This window comes from Citrus sinensis, chromosome 8, assembly GCF_022201045.2.
Source record: "Citrus sinensis cultivar Valencia sweet orange chromosome 8, DVS_A1.0, whole genome shotgun sequence".
In the NCBI taxonomy this organism is placed as follows: Eukaryota; Viridiplantae; Streptophyta; class Magnoliopsida; order Sapindales; family Rutaceae; genus Citrus; species Citrus sinensis.
Genome location: NC_068563.1, coordinates 23,128,873 through 23,145,399, shown reverse-complemented (window position 1 = coordinate 23,145,399; position 16,527 = coordinate 23,128,873). Strand labels below are relative to the sequence as shown.

The 16,527-nt window shown below is 33.4% G+C and overlaps 1 protein-coding gene across 1 annotated transcript; it reads left to right on the top strand.

Annotated features, from left to right (window-relative positions):
* Positions 1-6,371: 6,371 nt before the first annotated feature.
* On the top strand, positions 6,372-10,777 carry LOC102629793 (outer envelope protein 39, chloroplastic). Its single transcript, XM_006487792.4, has 11 exons — positions 6,372-6,626; positions 6,733-6,799; positions 6,895-6,930; positions 7,308-7,452; positions 7,617-7,775; positions 7,905-7,975; positions 8,060-8,138; positions 8,251-8,366; positions 8,829-8,976; positions 9,591-9,660; positions 10,224-10,777. Exons 1-11 carry the CDS (start codon positions 6,593-6,595, stop codon positions 10,379-10,381), a joined length of 1,083 nt encoding a protein of 360 aa, XP_006487855.1. The 5' UTR covers positions 6,372-6,592; the 3' UTR covers positions 10,382-10,777.
* The last annotated feature ends 5,750 nt before the right edge of the window (positions 10,778-16,527 follow it).

Below are 16,527 nucleotides of genomic sequence, written 5' to 3'. Positions count from 1 at the left end.
TAGAAATCAGAGGGAGCCTTATGAGAAATGGTGCGAAGCTAACAAAATGGCTAAGCGCTATATATTGGCTTCGATTTCTATGGAACTGCATAAGAAACATCGGAGCATGGAAACAGCCACTGAAATAATGGCTAGTCTTCATCAGATGTTTGGGCAAAATACCCATTTTGCCAGAGAAGCAGCATTAAAACGTATTATGGATACTAAGATGGAAGAGGGCACAAAAGTTCGTGATCATGTCCTCAAAATGATGGACTATTTGAATGAAGTAGAGATTCATGGTGTTCAAATCAATGATAAATTAAAGATTAACATGGTGATTGAATCTTTACCTGATACATTCAAAGAGTTTAAGGTCAGATATATCTTAAACAATAAAGATATGACCTTAATTGAATTAATGCACGAACTACATGCTATAGAAGAATGTTATAATAGCAGAAAACTTCCTGAAAAAGGATTCTCTTCAAGGCTTAAGTCGAAAGACAAGAATGAGCAAGCAAGAGTTCGGATCGGCAAACTGTCCATTAAAAGAAGTGGCAAGCCAAAAGGCAAGTGTTACAAATGTGGACAGAAGGGTCACTGGAAGAAAGATTGTCCTAAGATAATTAAAATCAGGTATAGGAAATCTTTAAGCTTCCTAATTAGTTCAGATTTCTATTGATTCATACAATAATGAATTCTGAGATAACTAATCTTATTTGTAATTCATTTATTTGGTTTTCAGGAAACCAAGAGATTAAGTGAAGAAAGCTTCAAATAGCAGTTGAGGACGTGTTAGTTTATATCAATTGAAAGACTAGATCAATTTTACAAGACTTTAGTTTTGATATTTGTCTTTATTTTTCCAAATATTAGAGGAATTTAATTTCGGTGGCTTGTTTTAATAAACAGGAGTACACTGTTATTTATGGATCCTCTGTTTATTACTTATTTTGGTTATTTATAAAGACAATTTATATCATAGAAGTACATTGATCTGTTCAAAGTAAGATATAATGATAAAAAGTATATGCATTTATCTAAGAAAAGAAATGTTTCTTCTAACCAAAAATCACCTCTGATATTTATGCTTAAGTCATATAAACTATAATAAGATTTTAAGAAAATGATTAATGATAGACTTGTTGGCCTATTAAGATTGATCATTGTAACTATATAAATCTTATTTAGAAAAGTAATATGACAAGGATGCTCTTTTTGAGCTAAAAGCATAACATTGTATTTGATGATTTAGCGCATACAAATGTATACGGACTAATCAGTTTACATGTTATAAGAGGTTATGAGTATTCTATCAATCTTGTTGATGAATATTCATTTTATTTATGTTTGTCTAAGTGCGTCATGATTCCATTGCTTTTGAAATTCAAAAGAGTACGTGGATAAGACAGAAGCAATTAGACAGGAACATAAAAGAACTTCGATATGATCGAAACAAAGAATATCTCTATGGAGAATTCAAGCACTATTTGGTTGTCAATGAACACTATGATACAATAGTGTAATTAAATGGAGAAACAAGATTCTTTTGGATAAGACAAGATATATACTAAGTGGTTTATCATTTACCTTTTTGATTCCAGATACTAGTATTTGAAACTACAAAGTTTATTGAACTTAGTTTCATCTATCTCGGTGTCTACTACTCCAAGATATTATGAAAAAGTCACAAACATAGTTTGAGACACATTCGTATTTGGAATTTACTAGAATCAGAGATAGAGAAGATGGATTCGTGTTCAGAAGCTTGCATGTTCTAGGTATCTTAAAGGAATAAGGGAAAGTCTGAATTATAGTCCTCAAGATAGGAATCTATTTATAGAAATATTCTTTACTTTCTTTGAGGAAGACTATATAATGACTTATAACCTAAGAGTAAGGTAAAACTAGAGAAATAAAAGAGATCAGGTTGATGCTCAGCTTTCAACACCTGTTATAGAACATGAAGAACAGCAACAACCAGCTGATCAGTACAGGATTATCCTTGAACAACCATCACTTTTAGAACCTCGTCGTAGTGGGAGGGTAACTAGGTTACCTGCGAGATACATGCTTTTGGGAGAAACCTATACGGCTATCTCAGATGAACATGTACAAGATCCCACTAGTTACAACGAAGCTCTAATAGATAGAGATGTTGAATTTTAGAAAAAGGCCATGAATCAAGAAATGGAATCTATGAATTCCAATAAAGTCTGGGAACTTGTAGAGGCACCAAATGGGGTAAAACCTATAGGGTGCAAGTAGATCTACAAGAGAAAAAGAGGAGTAGTCGTAAGGGTGGAAACATTTAAAGCAAGATTAGTAGCCAAAGGGTTTACTCAAAAAGAAGGAATCGATTATGAGGAAACCTTTTCTCCGGTTGCTATGCTTAAATCCATCAGGATTCTGCTCTCCATTCCTGCAGTGCTAGATTATGAAATTTGGCAAATGGATGTCAAGACTGCCTTTCTTAACGGGCATCTTGAAGAAAACATCTACATGTAGCAACCAGATGGATTTATACAAAAAGGCCAAGAACACATGGTATGTAAGTTACAGAGATCCATTTATGGATTGAAGCAAGCATCTCGGTCATGGAACATCAGATTTGATCAAGCGATTAAATCGCTTGGATTCATTCAGAACATTATGAACCATGTGTGTACAAGAAAATTCAGGAAAAATTTGTAGCCTTCCTAGTTCTTTGTGTAGACAATATTCTCCTGATTGGAAACGATATAGGAGTATTAACTACAATAAAGAGTTGGTTAGCAAAACAATTTGATATGAAAGACCTGGGAGAGATAAGTTATATTCTTGGTATCAAGTTACTACGAGACCGGAAGAATAAAACTTTAGCCTTGTCTCAAGCGGTCTATATCGATAAGATATTGGCTAGATTTAGCATGGAAAATTCCAAGACTGGTTTATTACCATTCAGACATGGAATTACATTCTCTAAGGATCAATCACCTAAAACATCTGAAGAGATAGAGAGAATGAGACGAGTTCCCTATGCAACAGCTGTGGGAAGTCTCATGTGTGCCATGCTTTGCACTAGGCCAGACATCTGTTTTGCGGTAGGGATGGTTAGTAGATATCAATCTAATCCTGGACCTGAACACTGGACTGCGGTCAAGCATATAATGAAGTATCTAAAAAGAACTTAAAATTATATGCTTGTGTATTCTGGTGATAAACTTATTCTAGTGGGTTATACTAATTCTGATTTTTTGTCAGATAAAGATTTTAGAAAATCAACTTCCGGCTATGTGTTTACATTGGGAAGTGGAGCTATTAGTTGGATGAGTGTGAAACAATCTTGTATCACAGACTCAATAACTAAAGCTGAATATGTGGCTACATCTGAAGCTGCAAAAGAAGCTATATGGCTCTGCAAGTTCCTACGAAATCTTGAGGTGGTACATGTTGTAACTGCACCTCTTAAACTATTTTGTGATAATGGTGGTGTGGTAGCTCAATCTAAGGAACCAAGGAACCACAAGAAACAAAACATATTGAAAGGAAGTATCATCTTATAAGGGAATAGTGTAGAAAGGTTATATGACAGTACCCTAAATGGCATTAGATGCTAAATGGCAGATCTTATTACAATGGTCATTAGTGGGAAACCTTTATAACCTGCACTTAGAGCCCTAGAGCATGAGCAATATGCCAGATATGCTTTGAGAGCTAGTGGGAGATTGTTGGGAAAATATGCTCTTTAAAAGCATATGTGTTTATTTAATTGTAATAAACTATTTTTCTAATTAATAAAATAAATGAGGTATTTTATTCAAATATCTTAATTGCATTAATACTTGTATTAAAGTCCATTTAATCATATTATATGTATTTATGTGATCACCATGTGGATTCACAGAAGACATAAATACAAGTTATCTTATGATTAAATAAATTTAGTTCGCAGTTGATAAATAAAGTTGGGCACTTTATTTAGGTATAGACTGTAATAAATTCATTGAATGATTTGTCTTAATCATGTATGAATTTATTGATGTAGTACGACTACATTGAACAGGATCACATATGAGATTTAATTAACTTTGTAATAACTGTCAGACTTATTAAATCTCATAGGCGTTGATTTTACTGTAATCTTAATCTTGAGTTAATTATGATTTCATGATTGTAATTGTTATTCCATTTGAGTTACCAATGGGCACGACACATCCTTGTGGTCAAGATTACCCGGTATCTTGGTGGGAGCAATTATGAGTATTGGAGTTATAGATTAACAATATAGAATTTGTACAACACATCTCTTGATGGGTTTTCGGCACTTGATCATAGAATTCTCTGGCCAGAGTGTGTCAACATATTTAGTATGTTGAAAATGATCATTAGAGAAAACCAGTAAGGATCAAGGAATAAGATGTTATTAAATTGATTGGACAGTTGAGATATCAATTTAATTAACGATGTTGTACAAAGGATTGTGCAGTAAAGAAATCAATGTGGTTTGGGACGAATTATTATTCGAGCATACAATTATGGAAGTCAGTTCCAATCTTTTAGTGGAGTAGATTTGGAATTAAATAATTGGGCTAGTTTAATTACATGCCTAATTATTGTAGCCACTATTGTATGTTCCCAAATGATCCCCGGGTTAGCTCATTTAATTGACTGCACCACTACTGGACTAATAAGCAAGATAACTAGCTATTTGGGTCAAAAGCCTAAATATATCATTTAGTGGGAGGCTCCATTTAATAAGCTTATGTGTAAGGGGCCTTATGTTATTTTACAAGGTGGGTCCCCTATTGAAAAAGAAAACAACGTGAGTTTTATTTTGAGCATTCTTGGAGCCTAGGGTTTTCACTAAAGGGTGATATAAAAGGCTTATTTTTCCCTAAAGAAATGGGTGAAGCCACTTTATACAGATCAGAGAAAAAGATTTTTCTCTCCATTGTTGAGAGAAAAATTTTCTCGTGCTAGTTGCTTTGGTGGTGATAACGGCGCCCACACGTCAAGTGCAGATCGAACCTGAGTCATAACCTGGAAGATCATTGGTGACAGTTCGTGATCTAACAAGCGTGGTGGTGACGGATCGTGATCTAACAGGAGTGGTGGTGACGGATCGTGATCTAACAGGAGTGGTGGTGACGGATCGTGATCTGGGAGCCTAAATCACTTCAGCGGAAAAAGCCAACTCGGATTTTCAAGGTACGATTTCTGGATTACGTATTCCTATATATTATATGAGAGCGGTCCTTAAAAGGTTTTATAAAATTTTAAAAACCTGATTTTTCCCCAACACAATGTATTCTCCCATTTCCTTGCTGACGATAATAATTCTGCTTTAATTTCTAAATAGCAAGCAATATTAAAGGCATGGTCCCAAACTCTAAGACCTTGAGATTGCAAGATGTAGGGCATCATAATCGAAAGCATGTGCTCATGGCAATTTTGGTGGCAATACTTTCAATCTCAGCCATTTATTTATTACACAGGAAACACTTCCTGTTAGATCATTTTTTATGAATGATTCTTGTCATCACTTTTTCTCTAAGATATGTGTTTGTCCGGTGTCATTTTTTTCCCCCCCTCTTGTACCACATTGTTTTCATTGGGTTGATTCCATTGTATTAATTCATTTTGTAAATAACTGATTGTTGTTGTATTCATCATTGATTAAATATGAATATTGTAAATTAAACTATTATTCTATTTGAATTCTTTTCTATGAATGATTTGATATGAAATCTAAATTGCAAAGATGAATGGTATAAGAGATAAAATTGCAATTTCTATGCAGCATGATTACAAACGTAATGCATGATGCCCATGTAATTTTTATAATTATTTTGTTTAAATCATAGGTATTGTAGTATTTTAATTATAGTGTAAAAATAAAGATAATATAAAACTTTTTCAATTAATACTATAATTAAATTTTATTATCATTTAGTTTTATATAATTATTTTGTTTAGATTATTTATGGTATGTTTGTGTATGTATTAATTAAACAATTACTCTTTAATTATAAGTATGGCTTAAATATTTAGTAAAATTTATTTTTGAAAATGGTACTACCAAGCACATATTCACTGATTTTATTATTCTTAATTATGTCTACCGAACACATATTACTGTTTTCAATTTTTAAATACATGATACATAAAATAATACCAAACGCATATTTAAATTCAAAATACAGTAACCGCAAAATATCATTTTCATTCTTATTTTTATTTTTAGAAAATACTAATTCAGAAATCTGAAAAGACAATTCACTAAAATTCAAAATTAACCGTAAAATAATTTAAAAGTGATTATATTTTATCCTTATAAAAGAGTAATCATTGCACGTGCGTGCAAAAACTAAAAGGAGAAGCAAAAGAAGATATCAAACTTGGGAACTTAGAGCTTCTTTACCCATCAGCACAAGCCAAGACCAAAAACAAAACGCTCGCCCAGAGCACCACACACATACACAGCACAAAACATTTTGCATGGTCGCACACTTAAACTTGATAATTGTTTCATTCATTATTGCAGAAAACGGAAAAACAAAATCCTTCCCATTTGATTAATTAATTAATTTATGTTTTATGAATAACCATCACCACTAGTAATGTCGCTATGGGCGCTCAGAAGAGCATCCATGCTGGCAAAGGTCAGTTGTTTAATCTTGATTTTTTTATATTGTTGGTTATTATTTTATTGATTAATTATCATATAATGTTGAATGAATGTCTTCGTTCTTGTTCTTGTGCTTGCAGCCAAGATTGATGTTAACGTCGATTTCACTCACAAGCTGTGTGCTTCTTTGATGCTTCCTCCTCCCAGGTTCTTTTTGCCCATCTCATTATTATTATTATTATTATACTGGTATTTATTTATTTGAAAGAAATGAAAAATTCTCATTACTGTTGTTTTATCAGGAACACTAGCAGTCCTCTTTCTCTTGTTATCGGCAGGTGCGAATTATTTTATTTGTTTGTTTGAATTCTTTTGTTTATCAGGCGATGAATGGTTATTGGGCTTTCTGGGTTCTTATTTTCGGATTAGTTTCTTTTTAGTAATGCCTGTGTGTTTGGTAATTTGTAGCTTCGAATGTGAGGGCAAAAATTTTAAAATTTTGTATTCGCTTAATTACTAAAATTCATGGTAACAAGAAAAACTTCCCTGTTTCTCTTTACTGCTTGCTTTTCATTCATTTTTTGTAAAAATCTGATAAAATGGACTATGAGTTTTAGAAACACAATCTTTCCCATCCTGAGTTTTACTGATGAGTACGTGTGTATGTACAGAAAGGGAAGTGTTGTAACAATTGTTTCAATTTTGTTCATTGCAGTCTTTGCATCAAACATCCAAACTTGTTTGGTGGAAGTGAGAAGCTTGATGTATCATGGGATAAGGGTCTTTATGATTCAAATGTTTTAGTTGCTTATCGGAGGCCAAGGCCCGAATGGCTTTCTCAACAGTGTTTTGTTATTCAGGTTGTTTTTCTTTACCAACAATTTGCATTTGGATTGGATTGTTGGAAAGTTCTCTAATCCAGATGGTTAATTAATGAAATCCCAGTTGAGAATTTGAAATGAAACTTGAGTTTGAGCTGGAATTTAGCATGTATCAGTTCTAATTCGGTAAATTATTTTCCCAGCATTCTCTTTCACCAGAAGTGGGGGTACATGGTCTGCCAATAGACAATTTCTCCCGTTCAGGGAGTGGAGGAGTGAATTTGTCTCGTTTATCACTGGGATTGGATATAAGTGAGCCTATAAGTTCAAAATGGAGCAACACAACTAGTTTAAAATTTGAGGTTTGATGAAGACTCTTTACTTATCACTTCATAGTTTCTACTAGGTATCCTTTTCTTGTAGTGTGTCCACCCACAATTCTTCAGTCTGTATTTATTCTACATGGAAAATAATCAACGTTAGCCTTGCAGCATGTTCGGCCTGTGAATGATGATTGGCGGTCTATAACTAGAGATCTTGATGGATTTCCCGTGACTTGCAGGTGATTGTGATTTGTACTTCTGATTCTCAAACAATATAGTGGACTGATTTTTTTAACACAGTCCTTATGATGTTTGCCATGCAGCGGGAGTAACCACGACAGTATGGTAGTTTTAAAGCAAGAATCTCGATATGCTAAGGCAAATGATCGCAGTTTCTCTCGTGTAAACTATCTCTACTTGCTGATCCATAGTGCAGCATTTTCCCTGCAGTTTGACATATCCATTCTGCTTGTTTGTTTGTATTCCACTGACTTTGAGTCTCCCTTGTTTACAGTTTAGCATGCAAATAGAACAGGGGATTCCAGTTCTATCCAAGTGGCTAATCTTCAACAGGTTCAAATTTGTTGCATCAAAGGGCGTCAAACTTGGACCAGCATTTCTATTGACGAGGTGAGCAATATTTTGTTGTTTCATTGGTCAACTATGCTCTGTTATTAGAGCATAGATTATGGGTAAACAATAGTTAAAAGCAGGGACATAGTAAGGCAAGAGTCTGAATTTAGTAGTTCTGCTAGGAAGCTTAAGAGATGCTCATAATAAGCATATTAGGAAGTGTTGGGTAATTTGATGAAATACACATACTATATTGTTGTTTCTCAGAAATAGGAAAGGATAGTTTGATGGGCAAAATAGAAATACCATAGAAGTTTGAAAAGAAAGCATCGATTTGTAATTAGTAAAATGACTAACTGTGCTAAAAGGGATTGCCTAACCAGACTCAGGTTCCATGAAACACATTTTGAAAGACAGGTGCACTTATCCATGTCTCCACATGCTTCAATTGTGTCATTGATATCTAACCAACATTTATATTCTTGCTTTTATTTGCTTTTCTGACCTTTCTTGTTACAGCCTGACAGGTGGCTCCATTGTAGGGGACATGGCTCCTTATCAAGCATTTGCAATTGGGGGTCTCGGTAGTGTGCGAGGGTATGGTGAGGGTGCTGTTGGATCCGGGAGATCATGTCTGGTTGCTAATACTGAATTGACATTCCCTCTGGTATGCAGTGGCTTTACCTTGTCATTACTTCAGTGGGTGTAAACTTGTAATCACTTGTTTTCAATTTGTTACATTCTCTTTGATATCTGGCCTCCTTGTAAAATTGGTGTGTCTTCTAGTTCTTAATTATGATATTGTTAATATTGCTGGATTTTGGTGAAAAATTTTTTGTAACGGGGAATCATTGAAATCTCATATCAAAGATTTGTAACCGTTATGTGGTCAGCATAAATCTGTTGTCAAATCCTATGAATTAGAGCATGACTGTCACGTATAATAGAAGCAGGGATTTTAGTGTGTGTGCTTATTTTGTTAGCAATTGCATGTTGCTTTGATTACATTTTGCTTGTTTTAACGTCTCATGCCCAGTACATTTTGCTTGCATAAAAACCCCTGTTAGAAGATGATTTATGTTTTGGCACATTATTTGCGTTGAAAAAATGCTGGTTACACTTCTGTTTGATAGGCTTTTTTAGGATCAATCATAGAACTTACTTTTCAGCAAATGATTGCTCTTTCTCATTAGGATACTTTGAAATTTGCTACTTATTTTTGAGCTCCAGTTTGTTGCTGGACTATCACTGACCCTCAAAATCCTTTTTAACTGTTTTCAGAACAACATGTTGGAAGGTGCTGTTTTCATGGACTGTGGAACTGATTTAGGCTCTGGTCGTCTTGTCCCTGGTGAGTTTCATTCTTTTCCTTGCTGAAGAAACAGGCACTGCTGGTAAATTTGATCTTTGTTCTGATAAAATTCCATCTCAGAAGTCTCAGTTTTTGAAAGTGCCATTTTCCTTTTTGTGATTGTACTTAGTTAAATTCCAAGGTGCGTGGAAAGGAAACAGAGTTGACTGTGATAGTTCTTCTCTGACTACTCATGGTGAATCAGCATTTTTACCCCAGAAATTTAATTTGTGACTGAGATAGTGTTATATGGCCCCAAACCTTGCATTCTTTTCCCTCTCTTTAAGAAAACACTCAGTTGTCTGTTAGTGGCTAGTCCAAACTAACAATGGTCAGTACCCATAAATTCTGGAATTTTTATTCTGAACTCTGAAATTTTCTCATTACTTTCTTATTGCGTACTGAGAATTTTTCTTGTTAGGTTCTGCTTGTGCTTGTTCTAACTAGCCTGGCTTCTCCAAACCCTGATGGCTTAATTATTATTTTCTTTACCGATGTGGTTCTTAGCCTGTCTCTTTCAGAAACTTGTTTTCCTCAGATGATTTTTGATGTGGGAATTTCAGGAAATCCAGCACTGAGACAAGGCAAACCGGGATCTGGAGCGGGGCTTGGATACGGGCTTCGATATAGGTCTCCTTTTGGTTCCCTTCAACTTGACTGTGCCATCAATGCATTCCAACAAAAAACTCTCTACTTTGGCATCACCAACCTTGCTTCATGAGTGTCTTAATCCAGAGGAAAGTTGCAAATTTCTCGCTTTCTGTCAGTTACATCGCCAAGAAAGATATCCTCATTTTGGAAGAAATATCAGAAGAGGAAGGATTGTAATGGAATCCGAACCACAAGAAATACTTACCTCATTCAAATTCAATCTCGGATAAGTTGCAGATTCATGAAGATGAGTGTTCAAGCTGCACATAGCCATTTTTATTATTTCCCACCCACACAGCCATTGGCTTACAATGTCAAAAGAGTATTTAGTACATGTTGCTCATAGTATGATCCTAATTATATTTTTTTGGTAACCTTAGAATCGCAGCACATAATTGTTATTCAAACATTTTCTGCCTAGAAGATGCCTAATTGCTTCATTTAAACAAAAATCTTCTTCCGACTCTGTTGGTCTTGCCTATTTAATTAATGTCCAGTGAAAGAGTATAACATTTTGAGGCAATAAAATCCATATAATCATAGGTTAATTTCGATGTAACCCTAACAAATTGACGATTTTCAAAACACCAATCAAATTATTGTAAACTTTAATTTACTTTTCAATTATTGTTAAGAAGATATTTTCTTTTTTATAAACGTGTCTCCATTAGTCCTTTTGAATGGTAATTAAAAATGAGTTGAAATTTACAATAAGTTGAAAATATTTTAAAGATAATCACTTTATTATGGGGTAAGGGTATCTACAATTGTCCAATCATTAGTTGACCCGACCGCAACCATTTATTCTAAAAATACTTCAACTCCTCACCCATACACATACAAGCATAAAACATGGTTCCTTCGCCTAAGTTTTTCTATTAAGCATGAGCAATAAGGCCAATTCCAATCCAAGCAATGCAAAAGACTTGCAAGTGAAAGTTGTATATTTTTTGTTGCCATAAGCAATCCAGGACACATTCTTCTGCCTGAACCAAATGGGAGAAAACACTTGTTGGCTCAATGGGGGAAAAAAAGGACGGATTGTAATTTATCTAATACACTATTTTTAAATTAACATATATATGAGTTTTGTTTATAACAATGACATAACATATAAAGGAGATTTGGTAAATCTTAACGAAATTAACATATATATTTTATCAAATATATCATTGTTTAGTTTGATATCACAATCATATCTATTAAAGTTCGTCTTTCATCATTTTTATTTAATGAGAGGAAAATATGTCTTTTATTAAAGGATCAATAATGACCTAAAATACAATGTCACATTAGGGTAAATAGGGTCATATCAGGCTTAAGTACAATATATAGAATATCTAAAACAATACTTAAATTTTCTTTTCATCATTAATTTATGAATATTCACACATTTCATCCTATATATAATTTTTTTTAATTTCTTTGTCACAATTATAGCGACTATATATCAATTCGGCATATTTAAATATTGATGAATGTCTGCTGCCAAATAGTTGTAAATGATAATAAAAATTAGTCACAAGCTCCTTAATTGAGTTGAACAACATCTCGTTTCCTTTATCCTTAAAGTAGAGAGTTCGAATTTCTTCGTATATAGTCCGCCCCTTTTTTTTACTTTTGGCCATAAATAGACTTGTCAATGCAAACCTTGGAGACGTACAAGTTGAAAGCCAGAGGCAAAAATGTTTTCCATTGATAACTTAGCTATGTGGTTCACTCTTCTAGTCCTTCATCTGCTGCTTTCAGTAATGAATAATAAGCTAAAAGCAAAGAGGAAGAAGCTTCCTCCAGTCCATCCATGGCTCCAAAGCTGCCACTCATGGGCAACTTGCTTCAATTGCTTGGTGGCTTGCCTCACGATCAAATCTTTTATCAATTATGCTCATTCAACTTGGTGGGTTACCAATAGGTGTCATTTCATCATCACAAGCAGCTGAAAAGTGTTAGATTTATTTCTCACTACTGGCATAAATCATTCTAATTATTTTTTATATTTTACCGAATTAATATATAATTGATGTCAAATATTAAAGAGTAATTTTAACAGACTCATTTATTAAATGATCAAATATTGTGTTAATGAATCTAATTTTAACATATCCTATACAATAGTATATTATAGACAAATATAATCTTTAATTGTGTTATTTTAGTTCATAATGAGATGGATAATTTTATACTAACACATGAGAGATTCATACACTTATTCACAGTATTTAAATCACTTTAGTCCATTAAAAGTTTAATGTTCACAAATATGTGGCATGAGCGCAACGCACCTCTCTCTCTCTCTCTCTCTCTCTCTCTCCCCCCCCCCCCCCCCCTTTCCTTTCCCGTGTGTGTACAGTGAATCAGGAGGAAAATCCGAATCTTGAGCTGAAGCAAAAGAAGCAAGCTTTCTGAAACTGGATCAAGGCTGTAGCAACTCAGTTAAAGCTCCATAACAAGCTTCCAAGTTCGGATTCATGGGTGATCAAGGTAAATTTCGAAATTTTATCTACAATATGTGTTTATTTGGAAATGCAAGATTAAGGGCATAAAGCTCGTATTTATTTCAGAAATTGGTATCAGAGCCCATGGTTATGCATTTCCTTGTAAACCATAGTCGATTTGTTAATGAAATCTCACTCATGGAATTTTTCCTTTAATTTCGAATTTTTCGAATTTGGGCATATTTGAGCAAATGGTTGTTAAATAATACATGAGTGATGATTTTGGAGTAAAAATATAATTTTTCCATAATTTTTGGTGGCCAAAATTGGGATGATATGAATAACTTTACTGTAGCTTACTGTAGCTACACTGTAGAACATCCCGAGGTTGGAGATGACATTGTGGGATAATATCGTTTGGATCCCTTAACTTTGTGAAATGTCATTATAGCCCAAAATATTTGCAAACTTTTCATAATAGTCCTCGACCGAAGGTCAATATAGTAAAATATCATTTGGTCCCTTGAAGTTTGGGTCAATTATTTTATGACCTAAAATTTATTTTATTTTATTTACAGTTTGGGCCACAAGTTGTAATATTTAAAATAGTAACTATAATTATGAAAATTCTTCATTGTAGTCCCAAAATCTTACAATTTTGGCATTTTTTTTAGAATTTTAAATTTAAAATAATCCATCATTGTTGGATGTTATGGGAATAATATTCATATTATTTCATTGAGCCATGTAGATATTTATTTGATTTAATATCTTGGTAGAAACTTTAATTGTGTTTGACAAAGTTCATTTAGCTTCAATTTTGTTAATGTATGAAATGTATATATGATGCAAAATTACAATTTAGAGTGATTGTGTATCTACTTGTCGTAGGACCAATCGTGATAAATTATTTGGTGTTTTGCAATTCAATGCCATTTATAATTATTAATTATGGATTATGCGATGGATTGTTATTGTTATTACCAAGATCCATACGGGTGATGATACTGCCCTGTCGGCAATCACTACTTGGTAGGATGCTTGGGTAGATAAAGAGATTTGTTGGGTATTTTTTACTGAGTGGCTTGATTATCCTGTCGGTAATAGGTTAATGTTGGTGTTATATTCAACTTGCCTGCTTTATCTTTAGATTAGTGCACTCCTATATTGTTAAAGGATGCCTAACATATTGTGTTGCTATTGGAGAAACTTAGAATAAGGAGTCATTGATTATAGCATGATTTTGTTTTCGCATGCTTGATAATTTTTTTTTTTTTTGGTTATTGATTCCTCAGCTCTAGATATTCTTTCTTTTCTCCAAGTTGCCTTCGTCAAGTCTTTAACTGGGACAAATTATGAGGATTGGCGTGAGTCCGTTATGTTTTATCTGTCTACATTGAACAGAGACTTTGCATTAAGAGTAGGGGTGGCAAAACGAATAAACGAATCGAATTTGAATCGAATCGTAAACGAATTGGGTCAAAATTTTATGGATTCGGATTCGATTCGTTTATTAAACGAATTGAAATTTCAGGATTCGGATTCGATTCGTTTATTAAACGAATTGAAATTTCAGGATTCAGATTCGATTCGTTTATTAAACGAATATTCAGTTCGATTCGTTTAATTCGTTTAATAGAATTGATAAGCGAATCGAATCGAATCCGGATTCGTTTATTATTCGTTTATCCTTTACGAATCCATAACGAATCGAATCGAATCAAGATTCGTTTACAATTCGTTTAGAAAAATATAATTAATAAACAAAATTAAGCAAAAAACACAAATTTAATATCCCACAACAAAATACAAATAATTCAAATCATATTATACAGTCATCCAAATACCAAATACCAAATCCTTAATATTACAAATAACAATAATTCTAATTCAAATTATAAAGAAATATAATTTCTTTAATTCTCTTCATTTGTCTTTGTCACCTTGAAAACAAAAATCCTACACCAAAAAGTAAATAAAATGTTATTAACATGCTGCAATATTGATAATAGTCATTGTAAAATTTCAAAAATCAAATATATAGCAAATTTGTAGCATTTTCAAGGAAATAATAATTAAACAAGATAAAAACTTTACCTACCACACTCACACACTGTCATTTGGATCATTGGCACTCTCTGCAGATGGAGCTCAATTAGTGCTCATGTTCATAATGTTTTGAGTAAGTTGGTCCACAGTGACATCCAAATTTTCTACAATAATTTTATAAAAATAAATCTTAATTAGAAACAATTGCACATAATATTATAAAAGAAAAGTAAATAAATTTTATGAGCAAGTTTTACCAATCTCTCCAAACTTCCAATCTCTAGTAGTAATAATTGCTTGGACTGTCTCTGGCTTCAATACACTTTGAAATTGATCAAGAACTCGACCGCCAACACTGAAAGTTGATTCAGATGCAACAGTGGATATAGGAATGCTCAAGATATCACGAGCCATGGAAGAAAGGTTAGGATAACAAAATCCATTTCCTTTCCAAAAACTTAGAATGTCCAAATCAATCTTTCTATCAATTCTTGGCTCATCTAAATAAAGCTCCAATTCAGATTTTCTAACATGAGCACTACAATCCATGTTATCAAAATCATCAAACTCCTACAAAATAATTAAGAAATAAGAATAGTCAAAATTCAAAACAAGCATGGAAATAATAAGTCTTACAATGAACAAATAAGAAAATTGTAAATATACCTTGAACATATCCATGGTCCTTTGGTTAAGTGTACTTTGACTATTGTCATTACGTCCCGCACTTGAACCAACATCACTCATTTGAGTGAGTACGGATGTAGTGGAGGAAGATGGTGTGATCAAATTATACTCACCAAAAATTGAAAACAACTTATCTCGAACATGTTTCAACTCCTCCGAATTTTGACCATAAGCCTTGCTATAAGCAAACTCAATAAATGCCATCTTGTATCTAAGATCCAAGATGACCGCTATGGCCAAAATGGTACAAAAATCAGACCAATACTTCTCAAATTTTTCGATCATTTTTTGTGCCATAGTTTTCATGTACACATCCTCACTACACAATAATTGATCCAAAGTAACCGTAGCCGCGAACACCTTCGGAAAATACAAATTTGAAGTGGGGTACTTTGAACCAGAAAAAATGCATGTGATCTCATAAAACATAGACAAGAATTTGCCAATCTTTTCTACTTCCCCCCATTCTTCTTCAGAAGGACAATTCTTGTAATTAGAATCACTCAATTGTAAATGACGGAAAGCATTTTTGTAATACAGAACACTATCAAGCATGAGAAAAGTTGAATTCCATCTTGTAGGAACATCCTGTCTTAATCCTTTCTTGTTATCTATAGATACTTGCTTAACACACTCTAAAAATTTTCTTTTTCTCACTTGTGACCCTTTGATATATTTCACACTCTCACGGGCTTTCTCAATTTCTTTCAATCCTTGTTGAACAATTAAATTAATAATATGAGCACAACATCGAATATGAAAGAAATCCTCATCACACACCAAAGCATTTCTTAATCTCAATTGACTTTTTAACATTACAACACAAACATCATTACTTGAAGCATTGTCTACAGTCAATGAAAAAATCCTTTTCTCAATACCCCATTCACACAACAATGACAATATTTTTTCAGCCAAAGCAACCCTAGTGTGTGGAGTTGGCATTTCCCAAAAATTCAGCACTTTTTTCTGTAAATTCCATCCTTTATCAATGAAATGTGCAGTGAGACACAAATAATCATCTGTAGTTATAGAAGTCCATAAA

What these genes read in the sequence shown, in the direction of transcription:
- LOC102629793 (XM_006487792.4), top strand. Translation starts at nt 6,593, where the DNA reads ATGGGCGCTCAGAAGAGCATCCATGCTGGCAAAG. An exon ending in AACAGTGTTTTGTTATTCAG is followed by an intron (nt 7,453 to 7,616) that starts GTTGTTTTTCTT and finishes TTATTTTCCCAG; the next exon opens with CATTCTCTTTCACCAGAAGT. An exon ending in CTCTGGTCGTCTTGTCCCTG is followed by an intron (nt 9,661 to 10,223) that starts GTGAGTTTCATT and finishes TGGGAATTTCAG; the next exon opens with GAAATCCAGCACTGAGACAA.